At 38.4% G+C, this 16433-nt stretch overlaps 1 protein-coding gene across 1 annotated transcript in view; it reads right to left on the minus strand.

Annotated features, from left to right (window-relative positions):
* Positions 1 to 16433, minus strand: part of LOC149262275 (AUGMIN subunit 6-like) — a 307382-nt gene that overhangs the window by 176692 nt on the left and 114257 nt on the right. The window contains exons 7-8 of the mRNA XM_089423872.1: positions 3064 to 3124; positions 2664 to 2985 (exon numbers count right to left, since the gene is read on the minus strand). Of these exons, the coding sequence (XP_089279998.1) occupies positions 2664 to 2985; positions 3064 to 3124 (383 nt within the window). The remainder of the gene's footprint in view (positions 1 to 2663; positions 2986 to 3063; positions 3125 to 16433) is intronic.

Here is a 16433-nt window from a genome sequence, read left to right on the forward strand (position 1 = left end):
TAAGTGAGTTATGAAAAAACAAAAAGAAAAGAAAAAAGAGGAAGCTGAAGGTGAAAAGACAACCCTAAACTTATTAAATAAGGAAAATGACGAGACTCTCCTCATTCATGCATTGTGTGAGTTTGGAGAAAGAGCTCTTGGAGAGAGTGTGAAGGAAAAGCTAAGGGTCTGGAACCCTAGCTGCCATTGCAGACTTCGGTGTTACAATGAGACACCCTAGTTTGGCATTTGTGAGTGAAATCACTCATATTTCACCAACGGAATACAAAGGAGAAAATATTTTCTAGGGATTCGGACCAGAAGAGGTTTTATCAGTTGAATCTCTAATTTACTGTTCATCATTTTCATCTTTCAGGTTGAAGAAAATTCATGGGGGCCAAAGATTTAAGCTCATAAGCTGCCAAAGCCAAATCTGAGGAATAATGCATTGGCAAAGCCACCCATGGTGAAATCGAGTTCTTTCCTAAGCAGAGCTTCTAAAGAGCTCGAACAGAAGGAAACCCAGTTCCACTCTTAACTACTGCCCAAATTTCTTGTGCCTGAGGTCGATTTTCCATGTGTGAATACAGGGCACGCATACAGCATTCATTCCTGGTCGAGTTTACAGCTGAAAAGGGACGAAATCATCACTGGGACAAGTTGAAAATCCCATGTTGCATTTTCGAAGGTCTGTACCTAAGTTGCTGACTGATATGAATTGCCTAAGGCTTAAACTGTTAGCTGTTCGTGGGTTCTGGAAGCAGCAGCTTCAACACAGAGGGTTTAGTTGCCTTCAAGGGTCACGAGGCCTCTATTCTGGGCTGTCAAGGGCTAGTTTATATTGCTGGGTTGTGTGCTGCCAGTTTGGAGCACGCTAAAGCAGCCAAAATATTGATGGATAGCACACAGTTCACTTACCTTCGACCCATTGACTGGACGTAGGAGACTTACCTTGGAACCTGGGCTATCTCTTCACCACAGGGCATCATATGGTTGCATCAAGTGCTGGAACGCTGCTAAGGGAGACTGAAAAAGAAATCTGTACATATTGCTAGTGGATGATATTTAAACAACAGGTGCTGCCCTTCTGTTGTTCACTGTATACTCAATTTTTTTATACATAAGAAGGTTGCTTGTGAGTTATATTGTTATCTATCACTGTCTTCTAACTTCTAATTTATGAGCTCCCATGAGACGTATAGAAGTATTTTGGAAGACTTGATAGTATAAATAAAACAGTGAAGGTATGGTCCAGCAAATAAAATTTTGTGCTGAACACCTACAGCAAAGTGTAAACTATCTATTTGAAGAAATGTCTCACTGAAGCTCACACCCAAAACCCAGAAACCTTTTAGAGAAAAATCAGAATTTAATAAGGCAGAATATTACAAAAAGCACATGTTTCAGAGAATGACAAACTTAGAATACGTTTGGGAAATATATTTAGAATAAAAAAACCAAAAAAAAAAATCATCAAAAATGCATTGCAAAAAGTGACTCATGACCTGTAAATTATTCCAAACAAATATTACCTACAACCACAAAATAAATAAAACAAAATTTTGGAACATGCTTCGAGAGCTATAAAGCAAAGAAGAAAGTAATAGACCATAGAATGGAAGTAAAACAGCTGAGGTTTGACAAGGCTACGGAAAATAGCCAGAAATACTGACTCAATTATCCAAAAATTTACTTCTTTGAAATAGCAAAGAATTCCAGGAATTCAATATAAATGAGAAGCTCAAATTTAAAGGCTAACTTGAGAAAATACCAAGCAAATATTATAAGTTCATTTAAAAATCATCCCCCAGTCCACCGGGTTATCATCTAAAAGTAAATTAAACACATACAGCAATGATGACCCAGAATCAAAACACAGCAGACATACTCCAAAGGTTAATACGTTGAGATAGATGTGGCCAGGTGTGAATCCTGAGGGGTTTTGAAGAAATAGAGACCACTAAGCCCTGGAAGGAAAGACAAAGATGTCTTGTACTTGTACAAGGATACATATCTTGAATTCATTAACTAAAAAATTATCCTTTTGAAAATAACAAATAATTCTAGGAATTCAATATAAATAATAAGATCACATTTTAAAACTATCTTTAGAAAAAAGTAAATACTAAATACCAATTACGCATTGTAAGTGCATTAAAAATCATCCTTAACAGTGTTGGGTTATGGTCTAGCAAAAAGCTGAACAGATATGGCTATGACGACCCAAGTTTGAAACCCAGAAGGCTTATTGCCAAGTTAATATACCAAGGAAGATGAGACTGGGTGCAAGTCCTGAGTGATTTCAACAAAATAGATATTTCTCAGTCCTGCAATGTAAGACAAACTTATGTCTTGTAAAATGATAGATAAGAGGAGGTGGAGACCCCTCCTGAAACAGAAAGCACAATTTTAACTAAACAAATCCATTGAAAATGATATGGGCAAATATTACTACATAAATACTTTAACACATGAATGTAAATGATCAAAAATTAAAACAATACACAGAAACATATATGTCTAAAAAAGTCAAAATCTGCACAACGGAAACTTTTGCTAGAAGTATCGGACTTTTTAATGTAGTAGCATCACTGGACCATCTAGCAAACTAGGCATTACTGTAACATGTTAACCTCATATCTAAGACAAAAGTACAAGTCATTCTTAGAGTTCAAATCATGTACCAGCCGAAGAGATTGCTTATGTATCCGTTGCAAAGCATGTGTCCACCGTCTAAGAATTTCAGCCACATCAACTGTTGGGGAAGCCTTTCCACCCCTTTCCTCAGTTCTAATAAAGTTGTCTTCACTTCCTTGATCTTCAATTTCCTGCAAAGATGGATTTTCCTTTTCCCTAATCATATTCTGAAAAGAGCTGGGATGCTGCCCCTCATCGTGCTTCTGTCTTTGGCTCAGATCATCACTTTCAGATAACAAGGAATCCACTGGAGCCATATTTGAGCTATGGTCAAGGGCTGCACGCAAAGTTGTTCCAGAAATACGATACCTAATTGAAGATTTCCATGTATTAGTTTAAATAACTTGATGTTTTCAATTACTTTCACTGCCCAAAAGAATAATTTACCTATGTTCACGGTGAGCTATCAAATCCTCTATGGGTCCTGAATCCAGCTCCTCATGTTGGGCTGCAAATCAAAAATCAGGCAAGATGATTATCATGTACGTTTTATTGATAACACCTTTTAGCAGTATTCCATGTGGTCAACTGTAACAGTTATACCACCATAAATATTTCAAAAATAAAACTAGAATGAAGAACCAAAATATATATATACATATATATATATATACACCCCCCCCCCCCATAGCAAGTCCTTAGAGTCCACAGCCAAAGTGTGACAATACATAAGATGGGGGGACTAATGTTGGCACACAAAGTAAGTGTGCTTCCAAATAGGTGTGACAACTTTTACGACAAGAGCAACATTTTTCATAAAAAAAAAAAGTGAATGAAACTAGAGATTCCCCTAGATCATGTGTTCTAGTAGATCCATCCCAAGGCACTTGCATGACTACCCAGGTCATAAATAACCATCATGAAGGCGAGTTACTGCCAGCACAGGACATTCAACCAGACCTACAAGAGTAATGCACATCTTGAAATGAGGACTACAAGGATGTGCCATGTGCAACCACAAAGGGGTCTAGGCTACCACCTAGGCCAAACACTTTTATATAAGTCATCCAAGCATGGCCCAACGCAATATATGAGTAAACCAATAGTCACACTTTTGCCTCATCATGATACAACAGATACAACAATCTATCCCCATGATTCACATTTGGTGAAAAAATATCGGGTGCACTGAAATGAATTTGGGGTGGAACAATCCCCATGTCGAAGTGGGACCACAATAATGCAGAGGTGAAATTCATAACTCCCCATGGAGCAAGAACAGCATTTACCCTAACCAGAAAAAGAAACTTTTTTTGATACACACATTGCATTTAAGATTAGATAAGACTTCCAAAGTCAAGCACTTAAAAATTAGAGTTCTTCTAATTTTGGCCCTGCAAAAGATTCCATTGCCTTCAAAAAATTAGATTTCTTCTATTTGACCCTCAAAAATATTTCATTGCCTTAAAAGATTAGATTTCTTCTATATTTGGCTCTCAAAAATATTCCATTCCTCTCTTTTGTACCAATTATTGTTGCCTTTGTTTTACATATTAATTTTTTTTTATAGAAAATGCACACAAGCCACTGTACACAATCTGCTTCCGACCATACCAAAGATCCATGTTCTAATACCTCGCTACATTGGTATCAAGCCTGTGGGAATAACCCAAGCTTCCAAAGCGGATGTTTGAAAAACACTGCAGTCACACTTGATTCCAGTTTTCCCAACTTCATAATTAAACACATTATAAAGGCAATTAAAGAACCAACTCTGATTTGAAGGAGTATAAATGAAATGACATCAACCGTAAGTTTTAAAAGTTAAAAGAGAAGTGCTAATTAATATTTTATTGCTTTCTTAACATTGACCAATGATTACCAAAAAGGAAGACTAAATTCGTAGGGCCCTTAGGTATCATTGAAAGGATATTTAAAATATAGAGTATTCAAGATTCCACTCAAGTATTATCAAGTGTTATTTCTAAAAGGTTAAATAAATTATAATAGTCCAACTATTAGTTTAAAATTTTAAAATTAAATTTTATATTTTGAATTCCAATCAACGAAGTGAATTATTGAAGGGAGTTTAGAAATATTGAAGGTAAAATGTGTTGAAATTTGGGTAGCTTGAAAGGTATTTCCGAGTGGAGAAAACCCACAAAAAGGGAGCTTGTGGGCAAGTCACCCAAAGTTTGGGGTTTGACCCAAAGGAGTGGGCTTAGAACCGAAGATAATGAATTTCATATACTAATTTGTGTAGTGGGCTCTCTTGATGGATAAAGAGGGCTCCTAAGACCTATTAGAGAGATATAAATATGGGCCAAAGGATAGGCCAAGTCACAAAGTGTAATGTCCCTTCCTAAATTAATTTGTTACAAGTTTATCCATTCTACAATTTTGGGAGCATGCGACCCATGGGAATTTTGGAGACACACCCACGAAGGAAAATGGGGGCCGAAATGTCTTGTTGGCCAAGCATTGGGGCCACCCACATGAGGAAATACGCACCACTTTAGAGGAAAGTTTGAATGGCCAGAGAGAGAGGGTCGAATTGCTAGTTGGAGGGGGGCCCACATGGGAAAAGACGCTCACGAGCTATAAAAAGAGCAGGCCTAGCCTCATTTGGGGATATTTTTGCCTATTGAACTCAATCTTAGTTGCTCGAGTTGTTTCGCTGAGTCACTTGTTGTTTAACAACGAGCTCTCCAATCGAAGAACTCACCCTCTCTTCGGCGGACTACGAGTGCCACCCTAGTGAGGTTCCATTACACCATTCCAAAGGAGTGTTAGGGCATATTCAGGGCATTAATCTCAGTTGTCACTCAGCCAGTGCATACTTTAGGAGGACGCAGTAGAGGAACACGCAAGAGCTTTTTCAAGGGTCTTCTGGGCTGCAAATGCCCAAGGAATTTTTGTTGAAGGAAGTACAGGGAGACACTCGTCATTTTGGGGATTTTGGGAGCAGGAGCTTGTTGTTTGAGAGCAGTGTGAGTTGCAGCACCCAAGGCCAGCGTAGAAGCTTCTCACTCGGCACGTTGGAATTTGTGGGTCAATTCATGGAGCGAGTATTCGCTACGAGATATAAGGGGTAGTTCGGGGAAGATTATCCTAGTTATTTGGGAGCGTTTTGGAGGGCTCTTTCTGGAGTTACGAGCATGCCGTACCTTTCAGCAGTTGGAGGAGGAGCTAGCTCTTGGGAAGCCTAATTTTCAGGGTCAAAACCATGCCAAACCCTTTCTGGGTTTTTCTGGGTTTATTGAGGATAGGCCAGGATGAATTTCGTAGAATTTTCTGGGCAAATTTGAGGGGTCAAACAGGGATCCCAACTCAGCTAGCAGCTAGGGGAGCTAGGGATATTTGGGCAGAAATTTTGAGGTCAACATTTGGCCAATTCCTCCATAGGTTAATCTGCGTATTTCGTGGAGAGCCCGGGGTTAATTCCTTGGAATTTTATGAGCAACGGAGGTGGGGTTTCCAGCAGCGTCTTTGCAGCAGACAACATAGTTTCACAAGGGCAGCGCAGGGCATCATTGCGGCAGTTATTTCTACCATCTGGGCTTGATCAGGCTTGCCATTGAGGCAAGCCCAGGTGCACCTCTTCCACATTATTGTACTTTGCTCCCAAATTATATTAAAATGGCTTAGTTGATGGTTATTTCTAGACTTTCTATGGGTGTGCACTGAATGTTTCAATTTTTTGGTGTTGTTTCTAATGTTTGCTTTGCTTATCACTGTTTTTCCTAGTTTGGAATATTACACAAAGGGAGAAGGGCATTCATCTTGTGGAGAAAGGAGGTTAAAGTGAGCTAGCCACAAAGCCAAGAAGAAGAGCCACAGCCAACAAAGAAGGATCGTGTTTCTGTGTTTCAGTGAGCAAAGGGAGTCATTGCCATAAGGATGAAGGAGGTCAAGTTAGGGAAGTTTGGTCACAGATAGTTTGAGGTCTGTTATGTCTTTTGGAAGGCAATCAAGCTGAGTTCAGTGTAGGAGACAGGTCGCAGAGCTTGCCTAGGCAACCGCAGGAGGAAGTCACTAGTCGATGGCTGACTTGTTGAGAAATCTAGGGGCAGTAAGTGTAAGTGATTTCTCTTGCTTATGATAACTGCTTGTGAAAAAAATTTACTTTTCTTGATTATATTGTTCTTTAGCTTGATTATTATTGAGTTCTATTCATCAAACAATTACCAAAACATAATAAACAATGAGACAAAGGACACGAGATAAAGTTTATCAGCCAGGGCCAAAACCTCTCCAACCTTGAGAGGAAAACCCACCGAATTCTTCTTCTTATAGAATCTTCAATTGATAAATTCCAAGACCAAGACCCTTGACATAAGAAACTCTCCAAGGCCAAGTCACAAGGTTTCCTTGAACAACTCTTCTTTTGCAAGTCAATGCTAGTCAAACTAGCTTTTGCACCTCTAATATCGGCTTCTGTGGAATTTCAGCCTCCTGTTACAGGCCTGTAAATTTTTGGCCCCTTCAGAAACCCTACTTACAGCACGTGTGAGAGATAGACAAAGATTTGTCTCTTAATTCCTCTTTGCTTGGATAGTGGCTCCTTTTGCAATTCAGCTTGAAAGGTGTCTTGACTTCCTCCTTGTTTCAACCCACTTAGATGACTATAATGACTCGGCTTCTGCAGCAATATATAGTACCCAATCTTCCTCACACGTGTGAGAGATTTTCATCCTAAAACAGGCCCAAACAATTTGATTATTCCTTCTTCTTCCTTCGCTAGGATAGGAGGCTTCTTCTTGTCCCTTGATCGAACTTTTTTGTGCTTGAATGAGTTACCTTCAAATGAAGTCGATGGCTCTATATATATGCTTGTTGACACATCCTTTTAGGCCGACTTGAAGTGTCCTTACGTCAACTTGTTGCTTCACGAGGCCGACTTGATGCTTGAACATTTGACATGGTCTTGGACGGCCTTTTGACTCTAATTTGACTCAAATAATTTTTCTTACAATATGTAACTTGCCCAAATGGGTCATTAATACATGACAATGACTCAATGACTTATGATAGACCTAGAAGCACTAAATGGGTGCTTTGACCTATAAAAATAAATTCTCTTGAACATGAAAGCCATGCCTCAAGACTCACAATAATCTATTTATTTTTCCGTTTTCATTAAATACATAAAATCATGATTACATCTGTCATTATGAAGACCAGACCTAGTTACATATTTCAACACTCCCTCTTAACTAGGGAGGTATTCATAATCCATATAAGGTACTTGGACATTCTTAGTCTGAAGAATTCTCATCAGAAGAGTTTGATTGGTAACCCATCTGTATAGCATCATATCATCCAGCCTAGGTTGCACGAAATGGGGAAATGGGTACAAGTTTCTGAAACGGGAACCGATACGAAACGCAACCTCCCCAAATTTTGGAAACGGGGAAACACGAATATATATATATATATTAGGACATTTAAGAAATATGTGCAATCATAAAGCATATATGATGCATTCTAATTTATTACATTATGATAAGATTGTCAATTGTCAATGCATAAACTATAAGTCTCTAAATTTACATCACATTTACTCATGAATGATCACATAATGAAAATAGAAATATCCAAAATCAGCCACGAGAAATTTCTAATTTCTTGTCTCGTGCTTGATTGGGAGTCTCCTCCTACATAGTCGAACGACCTTAGTGCTCTTGATTAAATACAAGTTTCATACCCTAGTACCCTACATGCTCTTCATTATTGGGAGTCTCCCCTGCATAGAGGGCTTGGTTCTCTTGATTAAATACAAGTTCCATACCCTAGTACATGATAAAATCCAACGGAAACATTGCAATCCCCCCAATCCTGAAATCCTGAAAAACAAATAAGTCTGCTAGATTTTGAGTGAGATCTAAAATTCTACTTTCTCCATATGAAATCCAATGAGGGCAAAACCACTCTCAAACATCTTGAGTCATTTCATGGTAATGTTAAAAATTTAAGTAAAAAGATGAAAATGAAAAATAAAGGAGAATATCACTTTTACTTTAAGAATTTAACATTACCATGAACTGCATATGCCTCAAACTTCCTGATGAACTGCATATCAACACTAGGGCAAAAGTTCACTTTTATAACTTTAGACAGGCATCTAGAAGCAACTAGAAGTCATTAGGATAACCTAAAAATAAATTAGAAAACAAATTAAAAATAAAAAAAATAATAAAAAACACAAGTAAAAAGCTAAAACGTGAGTTGTACGACCCTTAAACACGTTTCAGGCCGTACCACACGCGTTTCAGCGTTTCGTACAAATTTCCGTATGGAAACGCCCCCTTGCCCTACGTTTCCTGCAACATAGCATCCAACATTGTCACATAGCAAGGCCTTGACTAATAGCTCTATCTCTCCACAAGATCAGAGCACAATGTTGGCAAGACCAATGATTTATAGACACCTTCATCATTCTCTCTCTAGGAGCATACCCCACCTGGGTGTTCACATGGTATGTCCTACCAGAAATATTTTTATCTTGGATTCTCGGTCCTCAAAGGATATCGATCCTTTACGACTACTCTCATCTTGGATGCCCTACCACATCCTCAAAGAAAATCGGATGCCAAGTGCTTACGCAATCCTCCATTCTTTTCTTCCCAAGTGAAGACAAGAATGATGTGTCTATCTCTCCCTCTCAACTAGGGAGGATATACCCATTCTAAAGAAGGAATGTGCCCATTCCTATAAAAGGAATGTACCCAAGCTCCCTCTTATCCAGGGACTTGTCCAAGCTTCCTCTTAGCTAGGGACTTGCTTCCAAGCTTTTTTTTCTTTTCTTAATTAGAAGCTTGCTTCCAGGCTCCCTCTTATTGAGGGCCCTGTTTCCAACAACAGCTCTTTCTTCACTGGTGGAGATCATGGGACCTTCATTTGCTTGTAGTGGTCCTCCATTTGATGTCATGAATTTCATTTTTAACATTATGGAGCCTTCATATTTGGGACTTCTTCGTAGGGCATCAGCCATCCATCACTTTCCTTCTCAAATCAGGGTAGTCATGTCTTTATTCCTTTTATCGGAGAGTGATCCGTTAGACCATATCTAGATTTTCCTCATACAAATACGTTTTGTTGAAGAATGTAACTAGGTTCGGTCTTCATAATTGTATAATGTAATTTATTTGTCAAAAGAAAATTTATTATTAAAAATGACTTATTAAAGCATCTGTTTCATGCTTGGGTCATCACTTTTAGGACAAAGCCTCCATTGGAGGCTTCTAGGTTTTATATTGAGTCAATTGAGCCATTGTCAATTTTATTAGACCCTTCTTGGGCTTTTGTATCATGTAATAAGAATTATTTTAGAGTCAAATAGGTCATTTGCACCTCCACACCAAGTCGGCCTTGTCCTAATGAAGTCAGCCTACATTAAGGCAATTCGACCCACAAAAGAGGCTATATAGAGAGAGGCAATTCAATCCATTTGCATCACTCACTCAACAAGTTCGATACACAACAAAGAAAGACAGAAAAAATGTGAAGTTGCTAGAGAAGGAAGAAGATTGTAGGGAAAGACAAAATCGAAGTTTTGGACCATCTATCTCTCACACGTGCGAAGTTACTAAGCATTTGCAGGGGTCGAAAATCTCAATTTCACTGCAGCTTGAATTTCTGTTGCAGGGACGTTGAAACTCTGTTGCTGCAAGGTTGAAGTTTTAGGTCGAAATTGTTGCTAGGAAGTTATCACTTAGAGAAGACAGAAGGGTTGAATTCGTGACTAGAGGAAGCCTGTGTCTAGGTCAAAAAATATTGGATTATCTCATCTTGTCTTTGAATCTACTGAAGGAAGAGTTCTGACCGGGTTTTCCTCTCATAGGGGTTTTCCCCTGGCTGTCCGCCTACATCTTGTGTCTCTTGTTCTTATGGTATTCATACACATAATTTGATAAGTAGTAAATTACTTGATGAAACATCACTTAATAAAGAAGTAAAAGAAGCGAACACAATTCACAAGTAATTATCAAGAAGAGGAATCAAAACCCTAATTCCTACTAGCATTGATTTCTCAACATGGTATCAGAGCTAAGGTCAAAAAAGGTTGGAGATCACTTTGTTGGCTTGAAAAAGAAGGCTACTCCCTCTATGATAAGTTACTTGAAGATGGGGTTCAATATCATAAGAATTGCAGGAAGCTAGATTGGAAGGATCATTTACAACTTATCTAAGAAAGTCAAAAGCAAAGGGTTCTTGGTTGCACTTACAGGAACTTTTGATGATGACAGTGCATGGATCATTAATAGTGGAGCATCAAGACATATGACAGGAGAAAGAGAACAACTTCATACTCTATCAAAGGAACAATCACCTCATGCAGTGGAGCTAGGAGACAGCAACAGTTATGCAGTCAAGGGCCTTGGATCTACATCTTTGAAGCTAAAAAATGGAGCAAAGCTACACCTCAACAATATACTCTATGTTCCATGTTCGAAAAGGAATTTACTTTCAATTTCTTGTTTAGAAGATAAAGGAGATAGGGTTGCCATTGTAGATGGTAAAGTCTTGGTTTGTGGAAAGGATTCAATCTTTGAAAAGGCGAAGGTTACTGGAGTTCGTGAAGGAAGACCATATAGAGTTATAACACCATCTCCTCAAGCCCTAGTTCACATGGAAATGAATCCTATCGAACTATGGCATTGAAGATATGGGCATATACACTACAAGATCATTTTCTCTCACAATCAAATGGTAAATGGCATCCCTAACATCAAGGAAGATTGTGAAGGAGTATGTAAGGGATGTGCTTTGGGAAAGAATACAAGGAAGCCTTTTACAAGCAGTGATACAAGGTCTAAAGAAATATTAGACCTCATTCATTCTGATGTGTGTGGGCCTATGTCTAACAAATCACTTGGAGGCCATCTTTATTATGTGACCTTCATTGATGATCACTCTAGAAAGACATGGCTCTACCTTCTCAAGACAAAGGACGAAGTATTTGAAAAGTTCAAGGAGTTTAGATTTGAAGTGGAGACCTTAACCGAAAGAAAGATAAAGACCTTGAGATCTAACAATGGTGGGGAATACACTTCAAAAGAATTGGTTGCATATTGTAAAGAAGCAGGTATTAAGAGGGAGCTCATTGTTCCCTACAATCCTGAACAAAATGGAGTTCCATAAAGGAAAAATAGAACAATTGAAGAAGGTATACGAACTATGATATTTGATCAAGATCTTCCAAAGTTTCTATGGGGTGAAGCAGCTATGACAACAATATATATACAAAATAGAAGTCCTCATTGAATCCTTGAGAATATGACATATGAAGAAGCATTCACAGGGAAGAAGCCATGTGTGGACCATCTTCGAATCTTTGGATGTCCCGCATACATCCATGTTCCAAAGGACAAGCGAAAAAAACTAGATTCTACAAGCATTAAAGGGATCTTCGTTGGCTACAATCTTTCTTCAAAGGCATATAGAATCCACATTATAGAAGGAAGACAAATTGAAGCAAGGATGTTATATTCAATGAGAATCATACCTACAAAAGATCCAAGGATATTCCAATTAATTCTAATGACGAAGATACACCACTATTCAAAGAAAAAGAACATGATAAGACAACTACAAACCAAGAAAAAGAAGACGAAGGACCGAGTGAGCCGATTCAACCTATGATCATACCCAAAACAAGGAAGAGGACAAATTGGTTGAAAGTTACTCTTGAAGATGTTGAACGACATGGAGTTGCTAAAGGAACTTTTAGAGAAAGCAAAAGACCAAAAAGATAATAGAGATATGCAGCATACATGACAAAATTGATAGAAGTTGAACCAACTACATTTAAAGAAGCTACTCATCAAGAAGAATGGAAGAAGGCGATGCAAGAAGAATACCAATCCATCATGAAGAATGGAGTCTAGGAAATCGTTCTTAGGCCAAGTGAAAAATCAGTTGTCACCTCAAAATGGATTTACAAAATCAAACATGCTATTGATGGAAGTATAACAAATACAAATCTAGATTCGTTGCAAGGGGCCTCTCTCAAAAGGAAGGTATAGACTATGAAGAAACCTTTGCACCTACTGTTATACTGCTAGATATACTGCTATAAGATTGTTGGTTTCGCTAGCTGCTACAACTGGATGGAATATTCATCAAATGGACATAAAAACATCATTTCTGAATGGGACCATTGATGAAGAAGTATACATTGAACAACCAGAAGGCTTTGAAATAAATAGCAAGGCCACACATGTTTGCAGACTTAAGAAAGCTCTATATGGCTTAAAGCAAGCTCCTAGGGCATGGTATGCAAGGATGGATGCATATCTCTTAAGAATTGGGTTCATCAAAAGTTCTGCAGATCCAAATCTCTACATCAAGGTAGTGAACAATGAACCAGTCATTATACTACTTTATGTAGATGATTTGTTTATTACAAGTGTGGAGCGCAGAATACAAGAATGCAAGAAGATGTTGGCAATTGAATTCGAAATGAAAGATTTGGGACTTATGCACTATTACTTGGGTTTGGAAGTCTAGCAGAAACCTGGAGAAATATATTTGGGTCAAGGTAAATACATAATCAAGATTTTACAGAGATTCAATATGATGGATTCCAAGCCTATGACTACTCCCAAGATCACTAATCTCAAGAAGTTGAGAAACTCCTGTTGAAAAATGTGTAACTAGGTTCGGTCTTCATAAGTATGAAATGTATTTTTTATTCTTGTATATTATGAAATAAAAGAAAATTATTATTATTGTTTTTGGAGCATGGGTTTCGTGCTCAAGGTCTTTTATTTTATAGGTCAATCACCCATTGAGTGCTTCTAGGGTTTGTCCTAGGTCAAGAAGTCAAACGAGTCATTATCATAAGTTGAAGACCCCACTGGGCACATTGTAACTCGTAAAGAAAAATATGTCTTTAAAAATGTCGGAATACCCTCCAAGACCAAGTCGGCCTGGCAGCTATCAAGTCAACCTAAAGGAAGAGCCGCGTCCACCCTTAGAGAAGCCTATATATAGAAGAGGATTTGACCTCCTTGAAGACACTCACTCATCTCTCATTCTAGCGAAGGAAGAAGAAGGAAGAGGCAACGAAAGAAGAAGATGAAGAAGTTTTTTATTTCGGGCTATCTTTCTCCCTCACACGTGCTAGAGAAGATTAGGGTTTCTGCACTGACCTAGGGCAACCTTCTACAAGTTCGATCTTGGTGAAAAGGAGGAAAGGAGGTCAAGCGAAGGCTACCAAGGGTCTCTCTCAAGCTTTATAGATCAGGGAAAAGCACGCAAAGGTCAAAGAAAGGCTCTAAGAGAAGATCGAAGTTCCCAGATGTGGTAGCAGCAGTTTTTGGGGACTAAATTTTAGATCTGCAGTAGGAGGCCGAAAATCTTAAAACAGAAGGTTGAGAAGGTGCAACTAGAAGAGATTTGACTGGGTTTGACTAGATCGAAGTTGGCACATCACTCAAAGAGGTTGGTCTTGGTCTTGGAGGGTATTGGTCTCAATCTTAACATCTTGGAATTCGTCAATTGAAGAATCTATAAGGAAGAGAATAGATTTAAGGGTTTTCCTCTCAAGAGGAGAGGTTTTGCCCCGGCTTGCAACCTATATGTTGTGTCATTGTTCTTTTTGTTTTGATAGTTGTTTGATGCTTCACACATATAATAATAAGGAACAAAGTTAACAAGTAAAAATGAAACACAAATAGTTATCAAATAAAGAGAATTAATCATAATCATTGCCCTATTGAATTCTCAATAACTCTAACTCTAGTGTCGTCGATCCCACTAGCTATTGTAAGTTGGTGGGCTCTCTGATGTACTTGATAAATACAATACCTGATATATGTTTTGTTGTAAATATTCTTAGTCAGTTTCAGTTGTAGCCTCGTCATGACCATTAGATAGCTGCTAAGCATATTCTTAGATATCTCTGTGGCACTATACATCACTGCCTAAAGTATGATGGAAAGGAAGTTAAGTTGACAGGTTTTGCACATTCGATTGGGGTGGCAGTGAGACTGATGGAAGAAACACTACCGGTGGATGTTTCAGTTTAGGGTCTGCAATGATTTCGTCGATCAGTAGAAAACAAGATCTTATTGCGTTAAGTAGTGTCGAAGCCGAATACATTGTTGCATGTGAAGTAGGAAAGGACGTTGTTTGGTTAAGAAAACTCTTGGTAGATTTATTTGGAAAGCCTTTGAATCCTACTATAATAAATTTAATAATCAAAGCAGCATCAATATGTCCGAAGACCCTGTATGCCATGCAAGGACAAAGCATATCAACAACAAGTACTACTACATTAGGAGTTTGGTACAAGATGGGGTCGTAAAGCTACAGTATATTCCGACAGATGAATAAGTAGTTGATGTGTTAACGAAGTCTCTTCCAAATAAGAAGTTTGAGTATTTTAGAAGCATGCTTGGATTGGTTGACATTGCAGATTTAGTTGATAAGGAGAGATGAAGCATCTAATGGCAGATGCTTGGGAGGACATTTGGTCGGCCTATGTGTGTTTGATGTCCTGATCCCGAAGAGGGAGGGTGGCGTTGGTCTTGGAGCTCTGACCTTGGATACGCACCTAGATCCCTGGGTTGATGGTTAGTTAGTAAGCCTGATGGTACCTAGACTGGCTGAAAGCTTTAGTCCATCTTAGTCCCACCCAGATAGATAACCCTGGTCAAGTATCTAGTCTGTGGCACTGAGTGTGCCTAAACTCTTCGTAGTTCATGTGTTTTTGAGATCTTCCATGTACTTGTATATATATGTATGAATACCTCCCTAGTTAAGAGGGAGTGTTGAAGAATGTAACTAGGTTCGGTCTTCATAACTGTATAATGTAATTTATTTGTCAAAAGAAATTTTATTATTAATTAAAACAACTTATTAAAGCATGGGTTTCATGTTTGGGTAATCATTTTTAGGACAAAGCCTCCATTGTAGGCTTCTAGGTTTTATATTGAGTCAATAGAGTCGTTGTCAATTTTATTAGACCCTTCTTGGGCTTTTGTATCATGAAAAAAGAATTATTTTTGGGTCAAATAGGTCATTTGACACCTCCACACCAAGTCGGCCCTATCCTAATGAAGTCGGCATACATTAGGGCATACATTAGGGCTATATATAGAGAGGCAGTTTGATCCATTTGCATCACTCACTCAACAAGTTTGATACACAAGAAAGAGAGGCAGAAAAAGTGTGAAGTTGCTAGAGAAGGAAGAAGATTGCAGGGAAAGACAAAATCAAAGTTTTGGGCCATCTATCTCTCACACGTGCAAAGTTACTAGGCATTTGCAAGGGTCGAAAATCTAAATTTTATTGCAGGTCAAAGTTTTATTGCAAGGAGGCCGAAATTCTGCTAGGAAAGACAAAATCAAAGTTTTGGGCCATCCATCTCTCACACGTGCGAAGTTATTGGGCATTTGCAGGGGTCGAAAATCTAAATTTTACTGCAGATCAAATTTCTATTGCAGGGAGGCCGAAATTATGTTGTTGCAAGGTCGAAATTTTAGGTCAAAGCTGCTGCCGAGAAGTTATCACTTGGAGAAGGAAGGGTTGACTTGGTGGTTGGAGGAAGTTTGTGTCTAGGTCAAAGAGTCTTGGATTATCTCATCTTGTCTTTGAATCTACTAAAGGAAGAGTTCTGACTGGGTTTTCCCCTCATAGGGGTTTTGCCCTGGTTGTCCGCCTACATCTTGTGTCTCTTGTTCTTGTGATCTTCATACACATAATTTGGTAATTGCTTGATGAAACATAATTTAATAAAGAAGTAAAAGAAGCCAACATAATTCACAAGTAATTATCAAGAAGAGGAATCAAAACCCTAATTCCTACTA

Source organism: Pinus tabuliformis, chromosome 6 (genome assembly GCF_031772625.1).
Source record: "Pinus tabuliformis cultivar Carrire ecotype Pingquan chromosome 6, CPIR1, whole genome shotgun sequence".
NCBI lineage: Eukaryota > Viridiplantae > Streptophyta > Pinopsida > Pinales > Pinaceae > Pinus > Pinus tabuliformis.